This window comes from Phallusia mammillata, chromosome 3 (genome assembly GCF_965637545.1).
Source record: "Phallusia mammillata chromosome 3, kaPhaMamm4.hap1.1, whole genome shotgun sequence".
Lineage (NCBI taxonomy): Eukaryota > Metazoa > Chordata > Ascidiacea > Phlebobranchia > Ascidiidae > Phallusia > Phallusia mammillata.
In genome coordinates this window covers 25855498-25876621 of record NC_137254.1, presented here as the reverse complement: position 1 = coordinate 25876621, position 21124 = coordinate 25855498, and the positions used below count along the sequence as shown (strand labels likewise).

Below are 21124 nucleotides of genomic sequence, written 5' to 3'. Positions count from 1 at the left end.
AAACCTCTTTACAAAAAAACTTTATCTAAATTTTAAACAAATTGCAGTTACATCTGTCGCAATTTGCAGTCCACCACCTGTACTAAGTAAACGACTACTGTTCTCCCATAACTAAGTAAACGACCTTCAGATGGACACATGTACATACGCAAGTCAATCGCTAGTAATGTTCGTGTTTTTACGACTTTGAAACATTAAATTCGACATGGACGTGGGAAGAAGAGTCAAGTTGCCCTCGGGGCGATCGAGGCGAGCACTTACTGCGTCGGAACGTTGCAAAATAAACCGATCACGTAAGTTCTCCCCAATCTCTTACACACGTTCGCCACGCAGCATTTCCATGGAAACGCAAAATAAACCCGTTTACTTTTAGTGCGACAAAATCTTTTTGCTGCTATAAAACGTCGGTAACTGTTTATAGCCTTTAGTTTTAACTGTTCCTGATTGAACTCTGTAGTTACCTGACTGACAAATTATACTTTATCTTAAAGTGGCTTTTTATGACAATTTAAGCACCGTTGCCAGTTGTGCACTAAACAGTTTGCTACAATGTTTTCGATATTACTATATTATACAGAACGCCTTTATTGCAATTTAACACGTCAAGTATCTGCGCTTTCAGGTAAAGCGTTTTACAATTGAAGCTTTTCTTATAGCTATAAAATTCGAACAACACAAGTTTTGATTCCTTCTTTAACATACAAGCCGAAGAAATTTTTAATTTCGAAAATTAAATGCATTTACCTTAAACGGTATGGTGTTTGCGCCCGTGTAATTATGCAATCTTAGCCACAAACACAACATAATTGCTTTTCTGAGCGTGTTAAGTGTTTCTTAAATAATTATATTTAATGATGCGAAATTTTTGCAGCCAGTGCTGTAAGAAAAAAATGGTCACCACCATTTAATGTAAGTGAAACTATGATCACTGGCCAGACAATGGCTATCATTGTAAAATGATACTCAAATTAACTTAAGTATTGTTGTATCTAGCCGATACATTCAGGGTCAAAAGTCACTATTCTACAGCAGACATAGTGGCACTTAAATCCATCCACATTAATGTGCATATGACTTGCCCAACAAGATTACTCACAAATCCGCCACACACAGACTGTCTAAAGAAAATTGAATCAGAGTGTATTGCTGATTACGGACTGAAAATCGTCTTAACTGTGGTGTGACCTTTAAGAACTGTAAAGGTCAAAACCTGTAAAATCGGCTGCTTTTCGAGACATCTTATCCACGTTAATCAGACGTTGTGTAAATGTCGACTTTTCTTACAGGCCACTAGTAGCATTGGCAGAATAGCAAGATGTGACTTGCAAAAATTTGCGCTTAAAGGTTAATTGTCCTTAATTTGGATCAGGCAGATTGGAAAATTGCGGAAATTCGAGAGCTGACCAAGAAGCTATTTAACTTAAAATGTATGTACTTAGTTTTTAGCTATATTTTAGACACTGAAATAACCTTTCATGTTTGAAAAACATATTAGTGTGACAAGATGTAAAAAAGATAAAAAAGTGATTCCGAACAATTATAAAGAGCAAAATAATTTCCGAAACCCTCTTGGCCGTTTTCGAGTTCTTACAAAACCGAATTTTATCTGTTTGCTTGATCCATATTTGGTGTTGGCTCGTTGGACGAACTTGAAGAATCGATGAGGTTAAATCTAAAGTAAAATTAAACGGCCCAGGACTCCAAGCGCAGTGATTTCATCAAGTATTACTCATCCCCTGCTTACGGTGTGAAATGCGGGGGATGGAGAGCTAAATTTTATTTTAGTTTAAAAAAGTTTCTTTTAGGTTTGTTTTAACAAAACACTATGAACGTAGTAGTTGAGAATGTTGTTTGTTTTTATTAGGTACACCAGAGTTGTAAGTCGGACCGGGCTTTTTGGACTGGGTTCGGGTTTGGGCGGATAGGTTTCCTAAAAAGATCGAGCTTGATTCGGGCCTGACTTTACATTCTGTGTCAGTATTTTTTTATTTTTTTGAGAAATGTAACTATCTAAGTAGCCAGTTGCTGGACCTTACCTAATGCCAAGCAGCTCTAAAATTCCTTGTTTAAGACCAATTGCCTACTTAGTTGTTGTCTTGGTCATTCCTGACGCTTTAGTGTATAGGTCTGTCAATCAAACTTTCGGGCCTAAACAGGCTTTTAAAACACAATTCGGGTTCAGGCTGGGTTTCGGGCTTGTACTTTCGGTTTCGGGCCGGGTTCGGGCTCCAGTTTCAGGCCCGTTTAAACTCTGAGGTACACAACACAACGAGTTTTTTTTCAAAATTTTGAGACTATTTGCTGTAGGTTTACTAAAACGCCAAATGTCTGGAACTTTGTACAAATTTAGATACTGATTGATAGTTTTAACCCTGTTGCACATGTTATTGTTCCTTATTCGTATGCCTAACCTTTTTTTTCAAAGCGGGTTGACGATAATAGTCCAAAACTCTGCCAAACAGATAAAAACAAATTCAGTGGAAAAATTTAACGTTCAAACCTAATGGTACCAAATAGTGCCGAGGTACAGTGGTATATGCAAAACACACATCTTGGCATGTTCGTGTCGGAGAGCATCGATCAGCTAACAGAAAGTGTTGTTTGGGTTTATTGGGCACGAAGTTTTCCTGTAACCAAATTCAACAAATGTTTACACACGTTCGCCACATCCATAACTGGTCATTTGACAGGCACGAAGATCGCATGCAAACACTTTAGCAGTCATGTAAACAGGCACATCGGCCCAAAAACTCCCTTAGGCACGCATAAACACCCTGTGGTTGGCAATTTTACTGTTGTCAACGCTAACATGTTTCGGAGCACGACTTATACGAAGCAAGTGGATCCACTTTGCCTTCCTGGAACTCCGAGCCTGTGGCAAGTAATCGATGTTTACTTTACAAAATACCGCCACCCATTGGTTCAAGGTAGTTCAGGTTAATTATGTTGTCACGCCTGAAAGCACGTAAGCCACGTGACACGGGGACACATGATAAGAAGTGAGGACAAAAAGTAAGGCAATTCTGCAGGCAAACGTAAACGTAAACAGCGACATGATTCATTGGTTGAATATACCGAAACGTTTAAACCAGTAGTTCTCAAACTGTGCGTCGCGACGCCCTGGTGCGTCGTTGGGCGTCGCAGAATAGTTTCGTTTCGTGGCTTTTTGTTGTTTTATCAATGAACCCAACTTTAATGATACGTTTCCTCAGTAACTTTTATTTTTTGGTGCGTCGCAAGTCCAGAAAACTTTTCCAAAGGCGTCGGAACAAAAAAGTTTGAGAACCACTGGTTTAAACTAAAAGGCGTGTCGCTTTTTTTGTCTATTTGGACCGTTTTTTCATCATTAAACTTATATAGTGTTCTAAGGCAGTTCTGTTCTATAAAAAAGACTTTAATCACGCTTAAATAATGATTTTCTTTGCTAGATTGGAAAAGAGTACATTAGACATTCTACAAGCCATAAGTATTTTTAACCATGCAAGAAATAATCATGCAATTAGGAGCGCAAATAGCTCAACAAACTGGAAATCTAACAACTGTTTTCTAATAAGTTGTGGATTGATCACTGTTTACCATATACGATAACGTCTCACGAATAAAGTGGCTGGCAACCAATTGTCGAAGACACATTTGCATAAAATGCACACAATACTAGACAAAGAAGCCCTGATTCCCGTTTTCTTTGAAACGTCATGGAGTTGCAAAATGCATGCTCAATGTTTTGCCAATGAAACACAGAATGTCCGATTCCTGTGCACGACATAACGCTTGGCCTTCCCGTAGACAAAAAACCTAAAAGATGCATTTCGAAATGAAAGACTGGTTTATTACGAAGCAAGCTGAAAAGACGCCTCGCCTTATAGCTGCGTCGGGCAACAGGGCCAATGGCGAATATTTGCACTATGTGCGCACATTTTTCGAAATTGTGCATGTCAAATGTATGTAATCGGATAATATTTTGCTCTGTATGTTATATCGTAGCTCATTACATTAAAAATATATAGTGGTGTGTTATGGTTGTATGCATTTGGAGCTATTGCCCTGCCAAAATAGTTTAACTTTCATTAAAACTAAACCTAACACACAAGTAGCGTTAGAGTGAGTTCACCCTTGATGAATTACAAATTGAAAAACTTGATCTTTTTAACATAAAATTAATTTTAATTTGTGACGTCAGTTTAGACTTTAGAGAGATATTCTAATTCTGATAGGCTAAGTAGAAACGTTACGGAATTGTTGCAGTTACTGTTAGCGCCACCGCGCGTGCAAACACATTTCCAGTTTTAAACACCGTCGGCGATTGCAAGTCAAAGAAAGTTGATTAAGGTTCGGAAAAGAAAACACAGCTCCACAACGCGTTGTAATTACACTGTTATTTTTGTAAATACTACAAATTTTTACAATCGGTAAAGCTGATATACTGTAGGTCGGGTAACGTTACAAATTTTACTGTAGGTAATACTTATGGAAAACATTAGTTGGTGAAACAAATCACGAAGGCTCATAAACTTAAACCGCCTGTTTTCGATGGATGATTAGAGTCGAAGTGTAACTTAATCTAACACGTATTTAGTTGGTGTAAGTGAAACCAAATTTTATGGCGGACTTTTCGCAAAACGCAAGGTACGGAGCCACAACCAAACCACCGTTTTCTGTTAGAAGCTTTTGTTTAAAACAAAGCACACGGGTTCATATGCGTTATTTATGTTAATCTCTTCGGTGGTTTAACGAAGTGGATCGCACAAACAAATCACCTTTTTAGTTGCACTTGCTGTACTTACAAAGCTGACCCAAATAGATAAGCAAACCTGAACGTAATGTTAAAAGAAGGCAAAGTGCAACTCTAATAGCAGGGGTTTCTAGAAAAATCTTGCAACGTTTGCCAACAGAGGTTCCTAGAAAATACTCGCAATGTTTGCCAACATGGCGACATGGCCATCCATGACCACTATCCGACGAAAACAAATGTCAATCAACGAAAAATAAAAGCAACCTCTGTATTCCAACTCTCCTATAGAAACCAATGACTCATGTAAAACACCAAATATGGTTCGCATCGCCCATTGCCGCCCTGTTTTGTGGATATAGGTTGCAGTATACACTTGTTGGTAGGAAACATCTGCACATATCGGCGGTGTTGACATCCTGTTTGGTGAATGGTGATGAGTGCAAAGTCGTGTGCAACGAAAGTTACGTGTGCAAGATCGTGGGAATGAAAGAGTCCTTTGAACTAGAGTGAAAGCCCTATACACCACATGAATTCCCTATTCATGTTAACTGATTTCATGACATGAAGTAATTGACCTCGAGGCCATTGGGGCATATTTATTTCCACAACTCGGCTATCACCGCTAAACAAATACAGTTCGTTCTCTATTTTCGGTTCAGTTAAAACTAATTTTGTTGAACTCAGACCACATAAGCAAAACAATGAATAACCAACTCTGTTTATAACAAAATTTTGTGGTATATCTGATTGTTATATTTGCACGTAAGTTGAGGAATAATACATGTAGCAAACATTTTGAGACTTCAAAGTTAGTTTGTGCCATATTGCCATCTCCAAAATTGCTCACTAGTCCAGGTGTCGGCAAACGTTTTTGCACTGCCGACCGGCATTTAAAGAACTACAAATGTTCAGCAATAAAAATACATGGTTTAATTTATTATCCCTGGAAAGCATGGGCAAAATGTTTTAAAGCGTTTGGCCTGAAAAAGTATACGGCCCGGTAACAAACTTTTTTGCGGAGCGGTACCGGACTGCGGACCGGCGGTTGTCGATCTTTACACTGGTCGACCGGATAACCCAATACCAGTGAAACAAGATACGTTTATTTCCCCGGCATATACGAATATAGCATATACGACAACTCATGCTCATTACATTTTGGCGTAAGTCAATTCTAAAAACATAAGTAATGTTTTTAGAAAAATATTTTTTTTATCCTGCCATTTCCTTATGTACAACACATTGACATCATAGGATCGTATTAACACAACACAAACACATAACGTTTTCTATTAAAATGTGTCATGAAATTAGTCGTAAATTACGGTTTTTGAAAGGAATACAGTTAACAAAGTCCATAATTGCACAAGCAAAATTATAACACATTTTGCCTGTGTTTTCAATTTAGGGGTTTAGGTCCGTTCTTTAAGGGTCATATGATACTATTTTGCATTACGAATGTGGAAATTGTGCTTACCACACAAAACCATAGCATTCATACATCACAATATGGTAACGATGGTCATGCTAATTAATTCCAGTCGTTTGCGAGGCTAGCAATAACTGACAAACCATAAATTTTAAAACAGCCAATGCTGACGAAAAGCAATGCCGTCAACAGTATTATTTTATTATCGATGAACTCAACTGTTATCCATATAAAACAGCACAGTTTGACATGTAGTATATAGTCGTGTAACATAGTAGTATGCAGGCCTGCTATAGTTCCGTTGTTTAACCTTGTGTAAATGTAACATGTCTTAATATCTGTTTAAACTGACTAGATTTTATCTAAAAAGTCTAAATGGAGATAAAAACAGTTTTATTTCCAAAGAGGTCCAATTATTTATTGGGCATGAGTTTGAATGTTGGCGAGTCCCAGTTAAAGTAACCTTAATCCGCCTTTGAAAGACCGGTATTGACCCATTTTAACCAGTTAAAATGTTTACTAAGTTTCTTAATCGGCGGACAATTTAAACAAAGACCTTTTTTGAAAGACGTTTGTAATAGTATATAAACCAAACGACTTTGCATGACATATAATGTGTGTTAAGCGCCTCGAAAAGTCAAGCAAAAACTAGCTTGGTATCTGCGTGTTCAATACGAATGTACGATCTTTGCAATGATGAGCGACGTTTTTTTAATTACCCCAATTCATTAGACTCAGTCACGGCTTAATTGGGAGTGAAGTAATGTATTCTCTTCTTTCAAAACAGCGTGCAGGTTTAGAAGTCTAAATACGCCAAAAAACATGAAAATCGTATTTGTTTGTGTGTTGTGCTTGATTCTAAATGCTGTGGTGAGTGTTCTGCCATCCAAACAGCACCAGAAAACACGTAAGTTCTGTATATTTCTCATTTGCATGGTACCTAAATGAGCCTCAATACGAGGAGTATTTTAATATAGTTAGAATCGGTAGTTTTAAACAACTGTTTTTTTCTGCGGGTCAAAAAACGATGGGGTTGAGTGTTATAAATCCAACCAATAGGGCCTAGGTATTAACTGACCCCATCTAAACCCGACATACTTAAGGCTTTTGTTAAAAAAGATTTACGTTGCCTCTTGAAATTAATGACCAGTTTTCGCATCACCACGGACCTTTCGGAAAGTTGCTTAATTTTCAAATTTCCCCATTACCAAAAAATTTACCAACCGGGTCCGAAAAGCCAACATTTCAAAAAACGCCCGAGAGTTGGAAAAATCAATAAACAAATGAGCCCAAGCCAGGTCCAAAAAACGGGGGCTCTGAATCCGGCAATACGATTGAAAATATTGGCTTCTTAGACCCTAAAACTTGTTTTTGTCTCGCAGTTGCTCCGTGTGTATATGCTGCCGGACAGAACACTGAATGCGCTGCTCTGTGCGATACGGAATGCCAGGATTTCTTAGGAGTGATGCAGTGTGTTAAAGCAGCCGGAGAGGCGGATAACAGTAAGTTTATATATGGTTGAAATACTGTCTCAAATATTATTGTGCATTCTAAAAAAAATTGTAAGACATAATTTAAGGCAGCAGCACAATTATTTTGAAACTTTATCTTCCTTTTTTTGCTGCAAATATCCACATAGCAATTTTTTTTCATGTAAATAGCGTCGAATATTGCCCAAAATTCTGGCAACCGTTTCTGACATATAGATGTTATTTTGCAGAAGCCAAGCTGGCTTGTGCACTAAATGTTTGTCCCAAAAGATCATCTGCCAGAAGATGTGTGCACGGACATCTATGTAGATGCGCCAACTGCATGAAAGATCCAGTCTGTCCCAAAGGTAAGTACATAAAAAGTTGTAAACGGGTCTGGAATTAGAGCCCGAACCCGGTCCTAACCCGAAAGTAGGCTACAAGCCCGAATCCCGGCCTGAACCCGAATCGGTTTTGAGCAGCCCGTTTAGGCCTGATAGTTCGATTGACATGCCTACACGTTGAAGCCCCAGGAAATAGGAAGATAACAAAGACAAAGGACAAATGGTCTTGAATAACATTAACTCAGATCCAGCCACTAGCTACTTTGCCGGTTAAATTTATTCTAACAAATACGGAAACAGAGTGTAAAGCCAAGCCAGAATCAATCAAAGAAACCTAAGCCCGAACTCGACCCGAACAGCCCGGTCCGATAACTCTGAAGTACACGGAAAAATAGTTTTAATTTAATGCGATGTAAACCAAAGTCAACATTACATACTTTAAACTATATATAAAGCCAACGGGAGAACTACTGAAAGAGTCGCTTGCACCTAATATAAAAATAACAAGACGACGACAAAACCGGAAGAAATGTTTCTTTTTGATAAAGTTATAAATGGCAGGGGGCTGCATAAAAAGCTTGTAGCCTATAGGCTACACAGTGGTTTTGACATCAGCAACTATGATAACGTGCGCTACACTGTATTTCATGCATATATGCTTTGTGAGTCTATGGTACTTTGTACCTCAGGAAAATCAAAGCTAACATATGCGATTTAGTTACTACTTAAAAAAAACTGGACCCTACATTTTTCATGTGAAAAAAACAGTTTACCCTGCAATTAACGCTTTATAATCAACTATATTTTTGTGTACAGAAGGGAACTGTGCCGTTGCCTTCGAAGGAGTTCATCCATGTTAGGCTAACACCACGACATCACCAACTACGATAGGGAATTGTGGTATCGGTTAATGTGTTGTACACCATTTTATGTGGACTTTTATCGCTGTACAAAAGACCTGAAGTTTAATAAAATGGAATTTTCGACCATTAACTGTGCACGAGTATTTGTAAAGTTTTTTTAAAAAAATTGGCAAATAGACAGAGAAAACACCTAAGCTGGAAAGCAGTTGAATAAATCAAAGTGAAGTATTTTAGCAACGTGTGCAAAGATCACGTGACTGCCTTTTTCGTTTACCTCCACCATCTGAGTATAAAACCAGCAACAACCCAATCAATGCAATGTATCGGCGCCAGGCAGCGTTACAACGGATTGTTAACGGCATTTGGTCAGCGATGGTCGATACGACTGTAATGCTAAAAAGTGTGCACATGTTTATTTGAAATGCGCATTGAAGGGCGAAAATTGCTTCAACGTGAAACGCTACAAACGGAGTTGTTTAAAAACCATCTCTTAGTTTTAAGTCAAAACAGTGCTTAAAGGTTCTAGTCAAACCAGCGTTTAAATAATATTAATACGCTAAGACTAAGAGCCTTTCTCCACGATTGATTTCAGAAACGGTGTTCATTTTACTATCTGTTAAAGATAAGTGCAGCTCATACTTTTAAATTTTCATTATAGAGACTCCAAAAGAATAGGGACTTCTAAAAGATTTACGCACTTTAAAAGAATAACCAAAAGATAGTTGTTTTTTTATCACAATTCTGTGTAATTTTTTTCTGTTGTATTTGATCACTACCATTTCCTTTTCCTTTCAGGCCAATCGTATTGACATTTATTTTAAACCGGAAGTTAAAAACAATGAAGTGTGTATTTGTGGCGTGTGCAGTATTGGCGTGTGTAATCGCGGTCGCTTCTGGAAATAAGGAACGGGCCCACATAAAAAGTGGTAAGTAGCATATAGGCCTACATATATCAATGTATTTCGATAAAGTACAGTTCTCAAAAACTGCCAGAATACTTTGTGTAACCTAGGTTACCAGACGCCCGGAATTTCCCGTACATTGGGCGTAAAATCTGTGTCCGGAATTATTTTCGTAAAACACTATTATTGTCCGCGATTTTAGTGTCTATTAGCCTAAGCTAGACAGTACCTAGATCGTTTTTTTCTGTGGAACTCAAAGGTTTGCGATTCAACTAGGAATATTTAACATTAGGTCAGATCCATGAACTGCTGGCTACTTACATTTATTCACAAAATTGTGTAAAGTCAGGCTCAAATCAAGCCTCTTTTTTTAAGAAACCTCAGCCCGACCGAATTACAACTCTGGGTTAATTATGGTTATTATGAAGAAAACAACTTTATTAATATATCTGGAGCTTGTACACAATCTACAAACTTTCTGAAAAGTTTAAGTGCATTAACAAGAACTTTTTCTCGCCAGTTGGTGGTTGCATCAAAACAGCAAAATCGAACGCACTTTGCAAACTCACATGCTCAAAGCAGTGCAAGGATTATTTTGATATTATCGACGCCGCTACAAGTAAGTTCTTTTGCGCCATCATGTCGTGTTGTTGCTTGATACATCTTCACTTTCTTAAAAATAGCTGTTTTGAAAAAACGATATTGTTTTCCACGTTGATGTACATAACACTTAACGACCTTAATTGCCATTGCATATGTCAAGCATTTGTGCTGCTTCATGTGGCCAGTAACAGATGTTAGTCTGTGTCCGTAAACTGTTTTTTTTTCATACTGTTTATTAGCCGGAATTTCCATGTTTGTGTTGAGGCCTAAATGTTCTAACAAAACTGATGGTAAAATCTGATCGTGGTCTCAATTGTTATTTAAATGGGTGGTTCCCAAAACGTTTATTCACTGAGTTTTGGGTTTTATTACAGGTAATCGTAGGAACGTGGCCAGATCCTTGTGTACTGAACACACAGTCGCTCTAAAAGAATGTATACACTACAAAATCTGTCTATGCTCGAACTGCATTTTTACCAAACAACTCTGTGAAAACTCGGGTAAGTATTGTTTGTTCGTTTTTGACGTATTGACTTTTTTAAGAGCTGATTGCTTAAAACTTAGTTAGTAATGGACACTGACCACAAAAATATCATGTCAACATTGTAAACTTTATATACTAATTTTTGTAATCACACCAAGGGTCACTCTTTGCTGAATGTAAGACCCTAAACAACAATAAAACTTGCATAGACCAAACAACCGGGAGATATCAGTTTTAGGCCTTACATCCACTTCTCTACACAAAGCATTGAAATAAGATTGACCGAAAAATCTCTTACCATTCCTAATATATTTTCACAGTGAATCAAGCCTGTCGTGATGCCTACAATAACGACAAGCATGCCGACTGCGGGGAGATTCTGACAGAGTAACAGGAGATGAACAAAACTCAGCACCATATTACTTACATACAACTGTAATGCATACCTTGATATAGCGTAATAAACCAACTGTCTCTCATCATCAACCTGGCCTCTGCTTTGATTTGGTTTAATTGCAATACGCTACAACTGCGCTTGTCATTATTTCCAGTTTGTTTTAATCCAAAATTCTTACGCTCGTTTAGAAGATAAACCTGCAGAAAAATTAAGATGGTTACATAGATAGTCAAGTTTGTTATTACAACAACAAAATGTAACTTTGCCCAAATTGATCGGATCATACCATAATAAACATTACCCTATCTGCGACTGTAGATACAATCCGTCAATTGTTTGAGCTGTAATGACATCCATGTTTACAAAATCAAATCTCAAAAGCGAAAATATTTAATTCGAAACCGTTTGTTTCAACTGTTGAGATCAATGCAAAAAGAGACGAAAAATAGATATCCCTCTTAGATGACGCCAAAAGACAGCCTGTTAAACTTGAAAATACAACAAGTACGATCAAAGAAAAGCTCGGGTAATATCTTGATCAAATATATAAATAGCTTTACACCTAATGATGGCAAAACCCTGGGGGAAAGCCATAAGGCAACCTGTAAAAATCGACGTAATTCTTCCAAATTCTCGAAGCGTCGCGGCCTTGGTGATAGCATTACGATGACGTAACAATGACGTCATTTGGATGCGAGCTTAGCGCTGACCATGTCCTTAAACGAAGACAGGATTCTAGATTCTCTCTTGTCCCGTTCAATCTTGTTAAACGAGGCAAGGGCGCGTTTTTCGTCAGCACTGTAAATCTGATTTTCCTTTCTAAGTCGAACTGCTTCCATTCGGCGATGTCGACTCCCGCTCATTACGAATCCCACGTCTTCGAACTGCGAGATTTCGTTGCTGGTCAATCCGATTTCTCCTCGGCGAGGGATTCGTTTCCCATCTTCCACGTACGCTGCCATCGCTGCACCTTCACCCGGCAGAAGGGCATGACCGTAGCTGTGACAAAAAAAACGATGATTAAGTAAACATTCCGTCATATCGCATAAGTCCTAAACCTAAACTGAGAGAGATTATACTGAACAAAATCAAAACATCCAACAGACAGCATGGTCATTGACGATCAATGTTTATGACAATAAATAACTGAGAATAAAAAGGATTTTCCAAGTAACAAAATCAGTCAATATATTTGCATGGAATATATCTATATTTTGCCACATTGACATCTTCAGTTCCTTATTCAAATAGATTCCATTCGATTTGGAAAATATTTTTCATTCACAATGCTAAACTAAAGTCTATCAATAATATTGTGGTTAATTGCACAGAGAATATTGGCAAAATAGATTAGACAATGACTGAAACCGTGCTCTTAGAAGTTGTTTTATGTAGTGTTTATTTGACACAGGCAGACACTTTGAAGAAATGCCAACTATTTCAATATTTACAGAAAATATGACACATCGTACAAGGCAGACTTGGAAAACTAGATAATTCTAGTTGTCTAATTGGGCAAATTAGAGCAAAATGGCGGTAGTTCTAGTTCTAATCTAATTTAGAGATATCGAGTGTCCAACAGCACTTTTAGGCATGTGATCTGAGCATGCATTTTGTAACCAAAGCACACAAAACCATGCAATTAACAAGACCAAACTACATCACTGAAACACGTTTTTCAGTGAAATTTGGCACTCAGCTCCGTTCGAACATGTTTTAGATGCACCAAATCGTATAGTATTACACATGCATATCCACAAGTTCAAATTTGAAACAAACTAAAGTTGGTTGGCTGAAATCTAATTCTAGTTTGAATTCTAGTTTAATTTCTAGACTTTGAGAATATTCTAATTCTAATCTAAATAGCAAAAAAGGAGATGCTCTAATTTTAATTCTAATCTAATTTGAAAAACCGCAAAAAAATCTAGTTGTCCAAGTCTGGTACTAGGGCTCTGATAAGGTAATTTGTGTGTACATAACAAGAAAAAAAGTTTTTCTTACTTGAGAGGTTTGTTGGCAGCAGAATCCAAATCATTTGGCATCGGTCCTATGATTGCTTCTTGCTGAACAAGTTTAACTAATCCCATATCTTTGTCTGAATCATCCGAATTTTCTGCTTTAGTGGGATCTACAAAAAATGTGTTTTTGTTTTTATTAGTTTACCTACTTTTAAACATCACTGTTGTACAACATCAATACTGTACACTTAACACAGCCATAATGATAGGCTTGCTGCAGCCTACTGGTGTTATGTCGAAAACAACAAAATTTTAAATTCTATGGGTCATTAAAACACTTCACTTGAAAAAACTAGAAGAGTGGCTTTCTGATATACTTTAATTTTATATATTCCATACGATATTTACCAATTTACTATACACATCATTTGATCTACACATATGATTGTTTTTGTAAACAAAAACAAATGGGTCCCCGCACGTGCGTTTGTGCGGATTGACAGTAAACAAATGTTGCGGTGATTTTTAGATTCTTAAGGACAAATTTTTAGAAAGCATTAACCCAACAATAAAAAAATGTTTGTATTATTTTTGCACTATTATTGTCATATAATTACAAAAACATTAAAATACGTAACAAATACTTTAATTTAATCTCTTGCTTTGACCCAAAAAATGTCGTCCAAGGTCGGGTTTTGAACACAATTTTTTTAGAAAGCTGTAACAGTTGTGTTACAGACACTTTAAATAAACAGCAATTTGCTACAAGTGCATACATAACAAATTGTTTTTCATTTAACTTTGTTTCGCAAAACGAGTACCATTGACCTGTAGTAACCTCTCAGGGTACACACGCCAAACGACTGTTTGACCTTTTGACACCGTTTTCAATAGCATGCCGTCCTTAGTGTTCAACAATACCGTTAAGCCTAATTTTTACATGCCTTGAGCATCGACTCCTAAAATGATTGTCAAAAAAAAAACGCTACGGTATGACGAAAGAAAGTTCTGAACAGCGTTTGTAATACCTACTAGTTGACCTTAAGTAACCCGTGATCATGCGGCGGCCAACCTGACGAGCATTTAAAAAAACATTTATTTTGAAAAAAAGTCAAGTTCATTTTTTCATGTTTACTTTGATTAACAAAGTTTTGCTTGACATATACAAAACCGAAGCACGGTTATTAGGTTTACATCACGTCATAGGTGTAAAACCTTCGTCAAAACCAAAAATGTGAGTGATAACTTAATAAAACGACATAGCATTGCTGTGCAAAACAGCTGATTTCTAATCACAGAAACGACGTCTCGTAAAACGTCTGTCCGACGTCAAGCTGAGCCCTCCCGCTATCGTAAACCAAGTTACTCTCTTGGTACTTCTGCCTGCAGTGTCTTTCTTGACCAAACGAGCGTTAGACACATTTATGTTTCGGAGGCCTGTGGGTGAACCGCTGGGTCATTCGAGGTCAATACTTCTAGAGAATCAAGTTCAGATTGATAACTAACCTATGTCCAAATTTGAATAAATTTGAAGCACTCCATCTTTACCACACGAGCGATAAAAACCAGCGTTAAAAATTTTACGTTTTGGGGGCCTGTGGGTGAACCGCTGGGTCAATCGGGGTCAAACTTCAGGAGGATCAAATTTTGATTATTAACTAACATCTCTGTAAATTTGAATAAATTTGAAGCACTCTTTCTTGACCCAACGTGTCTCACAAACCAGCGTTAGACAGAAAAAAAAAAGAAAAAAAAAATACGGACAAAAACAATATGTGTCCCCTTCGTGGAAGGGGACCCATAATAATTTAACCAAAATTAATCACACCATAATTTTAATGTTTAATATTGAGCTAATGCCTCACATTTGAAAGACAATACTGTATCACCGTAATGCAAAATATTATAGGGATGGGCTAAAACTGCAATGTTCTGTTTGATCGAGCACCGAGCATCTCACGCTAATGCTTTCAGCCGAGTATGCTCTGTGCACTGTGACATCATGAACATTCCCAATTCCATGCTAGTTTTGTAGCTTTCTAAGGTATTAAGCTGTACAGGCCCCTTATGCATTATTCGACCATCTGAGGCATTTAAAAAAAGCAGTTTTTGTTCTTGATACCATTTCGGACACTAGTTTTGTATGTTACCAGAAAATGAATGTATGCAAATTTAATGCCCGGGTCAGTTTGTGCAACTGCTCGGCAGAGTACCAAGCATCAAAAACAGCAATGCTCAGTAGTGATGGGACGATACCAGGTTTTGAAGCGAGTACCGATACCGAGTACGAGTACCACATGTATATACCTTCGATACCGAGTACCGAGTACGATTACCGAGTACTTAAGTACAGTGTTGTACTTAGTTGTACATCACCTGCTAATTTATCTGCCATGGCCGGCGTACAGGCGTGCACACACACATGCAGAAAAAAGTAATCTCCATACGATAGCGAAAAAAATACCTAACCTGGCGGAACTTTTTCCCAAATTTGTGCTGTCCGAAGCATATATTGGCACAAAGTTTTCAGTGTTCCTATAGCGTAAATCGGCCTTCGGTACTCGCACGTTGGTATCGAAAACTGAGACAAAATATTTCGATACCGAGTACGAGTATCGATACCACTGAAATCGTTCGATACCATCGATACCGAGTACCGAGTACCGGGTACCCGTCCCATCACTAATGCTCAGTACCGAGTAATCAGGTTCTGGCTCGGCTGGGCCCATCACTATTAAATATTGAGCCATTACAACACAGTTTAAAGACAGTCTTGTATCACTGTTTTACAAAATAGCCAATAGACATTTACCAGAAGCAGATTGTGTGGGCACAACTATCTTCTTTTCCTCCCAAATAGCTTCCTCTTCAAATCCACCATCTTCTTCTTTTTCTGATGAAGAGCTACTTCCTTTTTTCTTTCTATGCTTCTTGTGTTTCTTTTTGGACCTGAAAATGTCAACAGACTATGAACAATAAACATAAATGGCCAGATGCAGTGATTTTCAACCTTTTTTGGGCCATAGAGCAGGAATAAAAATATTCTAGTGCAACATCAAACAAAATATTATAATAATTGAAAAAAAAAAATAAGTTCACACACTACTGTTGTTTTGTATTAAACAGCACCAGGCCTATGTAATTACATTTTTACTATTACATAACATGTCTTTATGAGATAACTATAAAAAAGTGTAATAGTGGACAACTAGAAAAGCTATGCACGCTATGGTATTAAACCAGTAATTTTCGACTAGTGCTCCATGGAACACTAATTAAAGTAAAAAAAATTTGTGAGGAACCCTGGTCAATCTTTCGTTTCCATGAAAGACCTGTTAAAAATCACTGGTCAAATGCACATTCTAAATGTAACATATGAATCAGGGCAAATGCCAAGGTTTGGATATTCTGGGTCCTAGGTACTGTAGGTTTGCAGCAATAACATTATAACAGTAGCAACTAGCAATTCAGTCACAAAATAAAATTAGAAATGTGAGTTAGAACATGTGATTGATCCTGACTAGGGATGGTCAAAGTAGATCGAAATCCTCCAGTCAGATTGGAATCCATTTTTGCCATTTATATCGGGTAATTGGAAATGTGTGCTTTTGCGGTTGGTAAAATGTAAACACATGCATTACATTTTTACGTCGACGCACAGTCAAGAATTGGATTTGATATTCTAGATTTGCAAACAATTATTTTAGAATACCCAGTTATTCTACTTTTAACATCCCTCGTCCTGATCTCAAATAAAAATGGAAAATATGTCAGCCACATTTTAAGTTAACTTACTTATTCTTCTTTTTCTCTTTTTTTCTCTTTTTTCGTTTTCTTCTTTCTTCTTCACTTGAGTCTGTCTCTGACTAGAAAAGGAAAGATTTTCTTCAAAAATGTACATCAGGTAAAAGTAAAGCATAAATTGCTGTTTAAAATAGGCTACTGGAAACTTATGGAAAATGTTACCAACATTAGGTGAACCCCCCACATTAAACATACCTCTGAATCTGTGTCACGCTTGTGCTTCTTTTTCTTATTCTTAGTTTGCAAGTCTGCAAAAATAAAATAGATGTACATAAAAAAATAGATGTACAAAAATAATTATTGAAACAATAAACTACTAGTTTTGTTTTACGGTTTAGGTTGCACATAAAATTTGACTTGTCCACTTTTGTAACAATAAATTTTGTTCATATAAACACATAGTTTTTCATGTTTTCTAAATTTACATTAGTAAACAAGCAGAAATGTATACCAGACACTGAATTTATAACACAATGAGTTTATTTGTTTGACCCTTGATGTTGTCACGCACTTTTTGATACTGTTTATTAGTAATGAGCGATAATAAAATGCACAGAATTAGTTGCTTTTGTGGATAAACAGTTAGTTTTGTAAGAATATTACTTGAACTCGAAAAGTGGTTTTGTGATATACGTCAATTTTATATATTCTATACGATATTTACTATACTATACACAATTGTATATACATGTATGATTGTTTTTGCAAGCAAAAATGAATGGATCCCCACACGCGTGTTTATGCGGATTTACGGTAAGCCTATGTTGCAGTTATTTTTAGATTGTTAAGGACAAATTTTTCACAAAGCATTAACTTAACTTTAAAAGTTTTTGACCGTACTCTTTTTGTATCATTATTGTCATATAATTACAAAAAATCGGTGAAAAAAGAACATGGAAAATATTTTCAATTTAATCTCTTGCTTTGACCTTGATATTGTCGTTCAAGTTCAGTTTTTAAACACATATTTTCCTACAAAGCCTTAACTGTTATATTAGACTATATAAAAAAATCGTTTGCTGCAGAGGTATACATAACAACTTGTTTTTCACTTAACTTTGTTTTGCAAAAACGACCGTTTAATGACCTTCTGATACTGTTTATAACTGCATGCAATCCTTAGTGTTTAACAATATCGTTTAGCCTAATTTATACATGACTTAAGTACTGATTCTTAAATTGATTTGTCAAAAATAAAGAAGATACATTATGACGAAAATTCTTAACTATGTTGCAATGCCTACAAGTTGACCTTTAGTGACCCGTGGTTATGCGACGGCCAAGCTGACAACGAGAATTTAAAGACCATTTATCGTGGCGTTCGAAAAAGTTAAGTTTATTTTTTCATATTTATGTTGATCAACGACGTTTTACCTGACATAAACGAAACCGAAGTACGTTTATCGAGTTTAAGTTACGTCTTAGGTGTAAAACCTTCGCCAAAACTGAAAATGCGCGTACTGACTCAATAAAACGACACAGCATTGCTGCACAAAAAACCAGCTGATTTCTAATCACCCAAACGACTGTCTTGTAAAATGTCTGTCCGGACGTCAAGCTGAGCACTCCCGCTCTGCCACTTTAATCTTAAACCCGTGAATTCCTCCCTTGGAACTTATATCTGACTGATAGCGTACACATATTATGGGTTGTAAAGGTAACTGGCAAAATATTACGAATACCCTGCTTAAACAATTGTTAATTTTTTTAAACATTTCTGCAGCATAACTTCAGGAGGATCAAATTTGGATTATTAAAGAACATCTCTGTAAATTTGAATAAATTTAAAGCACTCTTTCTTGACCAAACGAGTCTCACAAGCCAGCATTACTAAAACCGATTATTTCGGGGTTTAAAAGGTGAAAAATGGGTGAATCCGAAAAAAAGATACAAAATTCTTTAAAAAACCTTACATTGCACCAAACAACTAAGCATGAAACTCCAAGACGCTGTACTTTAGGCAGTACAGCCGTTTAAAAAAATTTACGTTTTGGGGGCCTGTGGGTGAACCGCTGGGTTATTCGGTGTCAAACTTCAGGAGGATCAAATTTGGATTAATATGTAACATCTGTCCAAATTTGAATAAATTATAAATTTATTGACATATTGTGCATCATGCAACAATTAATTTCATTGCATTTATATATATTCAAATCAAAACATAAGTCAGAAAGTTTCTGGCTGTAATTAGATACACAAATGTGCAACATCTCTATAAAAAAATGTCGCAACACTTACCTTTCGAGCCAACCTTTTTAACATCATGTTTCTTGTGCTTGTGGAATCCAAGTTCTTCATCTGAGCTGCAAATTAGAAGCGAAGATTTAGAACATGTGATTTGGTTTTATGGTCTAAATCAGCGGTTCTCAACCAGTGGGCCATGGCCCACTAGTGGGCCATGGAAGCATTTTGATTGGGCCACAGATCAACCAAAAAGAAAGCTTTTTTCAAGAATTTACTTTCATTTGTGTCACTACACTCAATTTTCCAAGAATAATGGCTTAGGGAGGAATTGATAAGGAATGTAAATTAATTTGTAATATGTTCTGCAGTTTTTTGTTTTGCTCTGAACCTATATAGTTGTTTTCTTTCTATCATAAGAATTTACTGGGCCACAGAATTTTTGTGCAATAAAAGTGGGCCACGAAAGAAAAAAGGTTGAGAACCACTGGTCTAAATTAACTGCATGCATGACACACTTACTCTGAATCCGGCTCTGATGCAGATTCTGCCCAAACTGCTGGTACTCCTTCCTCACTTATTCGAATTCTTTCTTCCCTTCGACTGCAAAAAAGATTGGCAAACAAAAAAATCAGTTTACTTAATGATTGCATACAGAACATTTCTGAAAATCACAGTAACAAACTCCAGTCTATAGTAAATGACAATAGTATTCAAGTAAACTGTAACCTTCTCTTCAATTACAAGAAAAAGCTTAGCAAAGTGGAGGTGTTAAACTTGGCAAGAAAAATTAGGAATTGTGAAAGAGAATGGTATACACAAAACCTTGATTGGAAAAGCCAATATTTTGGCATGTATTCAAGCCAAAAAAATGTTGTTCGCACAATTTCGCACATCTCATATAGTTAAATTTGAAAAATACATATTCAGTAAAATTTTATATTTACATGGCACAATAAAGTTCTATGTCATCATAAGCTTTTTTGTGAATAATCAGTCTAAAGCATCAGAACATAACTATCATCCGTATGTGCAAATCCACACAGAAAAGTCATAATTTTGCAAATTATTTTGAAAAAACAAATCCTCTCCGCAAAACAAAATTTCCTACCTAGCACAATAACAGGAAAACAGCACAGGGAAAGCTTACTATTCATAAAAAGCATCCTCTTGCTCATTTGCTCTCCCACGCGGCTGCCATTTTCTGTCATTGTGGGATGTGTTTGGATTGTCATCATATTGTCCATTTTGTCGATAGTCACTGTTTTTGCTTCGAAAAACACAACAATCTTTAGCTCTTAACTTTAACATTTGTGGTAATTAGTTTAGCAGCAAAAACATATTGTTTTCCACATTTCTGGTTCTAATAGAATGTGACATGAAAAATAACTCCCACTTAAAGCCTGAAAAAATGTGGATGATCACGAGGCGATAAGTACAACGAGATTACGTGTGTTTATACAAGTTAATGACACGATAAGATGACACAAAAAAATATGTTACATATTAAAACGAACCTTCTGTAGCGATAGTCGTCTCTATTGTGTCTGTGGTCATGACGGGGACTTCTTGACCGTGATCTTGACCTGGACCTGGAATAATTTCGCGGCATTTTTGCGCAAAAACAAAACAGAAAATCGAAAAACCTCAAAACGTTTTACTTTCGCCGATGCGCCAAATTGCATAAATATATCCAATCAGCGCAAAATAAAATCGTATTATCGAAACGTATATTAACAAAACGCTGACAAAACTGAAAATAATATCAAAAGAAAAATTAGAAGTCTCATCGTTGTTCAATTAACGAGACAAAAAAAGTTAAAGCGGTTTGCGCCTGTGATGCTTAGGAGATAAGTAACCTGCGGCCTGGAATGTTCCTAAATGTCAAATAATTTTTTAAACCTTGACATACGAATATGCTGCTCGTATGAATATGTTCTTTAAAAAAATGTATGATA

At 36.7% G+C, this 21124-nt stretch overlaps 3 protein-coding genes across 3 annotated transcripts; 2 read left to right on the top strand and 1 right to left on the bottom strand.

The window, feature by feature from the left end:
• Positions 1-6821: 6821 nt before the first annotated feature.
• LOC145218339 (uncharacterized) lies at positions 6822-8967 on the top strand. The gene is made up of 4 exons (XM_080085747.1): positions 6822-7068; positions 7544-7663; positions 7882-7998; positions 8791-8967. The coding sequence occupies exons 1-4, from the start codon at positions 6984-6986 to the stop codon at positions 8832-8834; spliced, it is 366 nt and encodes a 121-aa protein (XP_079941873.1). The 5' UTR covers positions 6822-6983; the 3' UTR covers positions 8835-8967.
• Positions 8968-9044: 77 nt separating this feature from the next.
• Positions 9045-11312, top strand: LOC145218338 (uncharacterized). The gene is made up of 4 exons (XM_080085746.1): positions 9045-9763; positions 10260-10358; positions 10717-10842; positions 11147-11312. The coding sequence occupies exons 1-4, from the start codon at positions 9676-9678 to the stop codon at positions 11215-11217; spliced, it is 384 nt and encodes a 127-aa protein (XP_079941872.1). The 5' UTR covers positions 9045-9675; the 3' UTR covers positions 11218-11312.
• A 283-nt stretch (positions 11313-11595) lies between these two features.
• LOC145218336 (uncharacterized) lies at positions 11596-20953 on the bottom strand. Its single transcript, XM_080085745.1, has 9 exons — positions 20684-20953; positions 20317-20436; positions 19689-19769; positions 19224-19288; positions 17181-17233; positions 16977-17047; positions 15994-16130; positions 13225-13351; positions 11596-12222 (listed from the first exon to the last, which is right to left on the bottom strand). The coding sequence occupies exons 1-9, from the start codon at positions 20776-20778 to the stop codon at positions 11907-11909; spliced, it is 1065 nt and encodes a 354-aa protein (XP_079941871.1). The 5' UTR covers positions 20779-20953; the 3' UTR covers positions 11596-11906.
• Between the last annotated feature and the right edge of the window lie 171 nt (positions 20954-21124).

Coding starts and splice junctions, on each gene's coding strand:
- LOC145218339 (XM_080085747.1), top strand. CDS start 6,984: ATGAAAATCGTATTTGTTTGTGTGTTGTGCTTGATTCTAAATGCTGTG. Junction 7,069..7,543: donor CAAACAGCACCAGAAAACAC/GTAAGTTCTGTA, acceptor TTTGTCTCGCAG/TTGCTCCGTGTGTATATGCT. Junction 7,999..8,790: donor AGATCCAGTCTGTCCCAAAG/GTAAGTACATAA, acceptor TTTTGTGTACAG/AAGGGAACTGTGCCGTTGCC.
- LOC145218338 (XM_080085746.1), top strand. CDS start 9,676: ATGAAGTGTGTATTTGTGGCGTGTGCAGTATTGGCGTGTGTAATCGCG. Junction 9,764..10,259: donor ACGGGCCCACATAAAAAGTG/GTAAGTAGCATA, acceptor TTTTCTCGCCAG/TTGGTGGTTGCATCAAAACA. Junction 10,359..10,716: donor TATTATCGACGCCGCTACAA/GTAAGTTCTTTT, acceptor GTTTTATTACAG/GTAATCGTAGGAACGTGGCC.
- LOC145218336 (XM_080085745.1), bottom strand. CDS start 20,778: ATGCCGCGAAATTATTCCAGGTCCAGGTCAAGATCACGGTCAAGAAGT. Junction 16,131..16,976: donor AAAGAGAAAAAGAAGAATAA/GTAAGTTAACTT, acceptor TGACATTTTCAG/GTCCAAAAAGAAACACAAGA. Junction 12,223..13,224: donor GCTGCCAACAAACCTCTCAA/GTAAGAAAAACT, acceptor TTTTTGTCACAG/CTACGGTCATGCCCTTCTGC.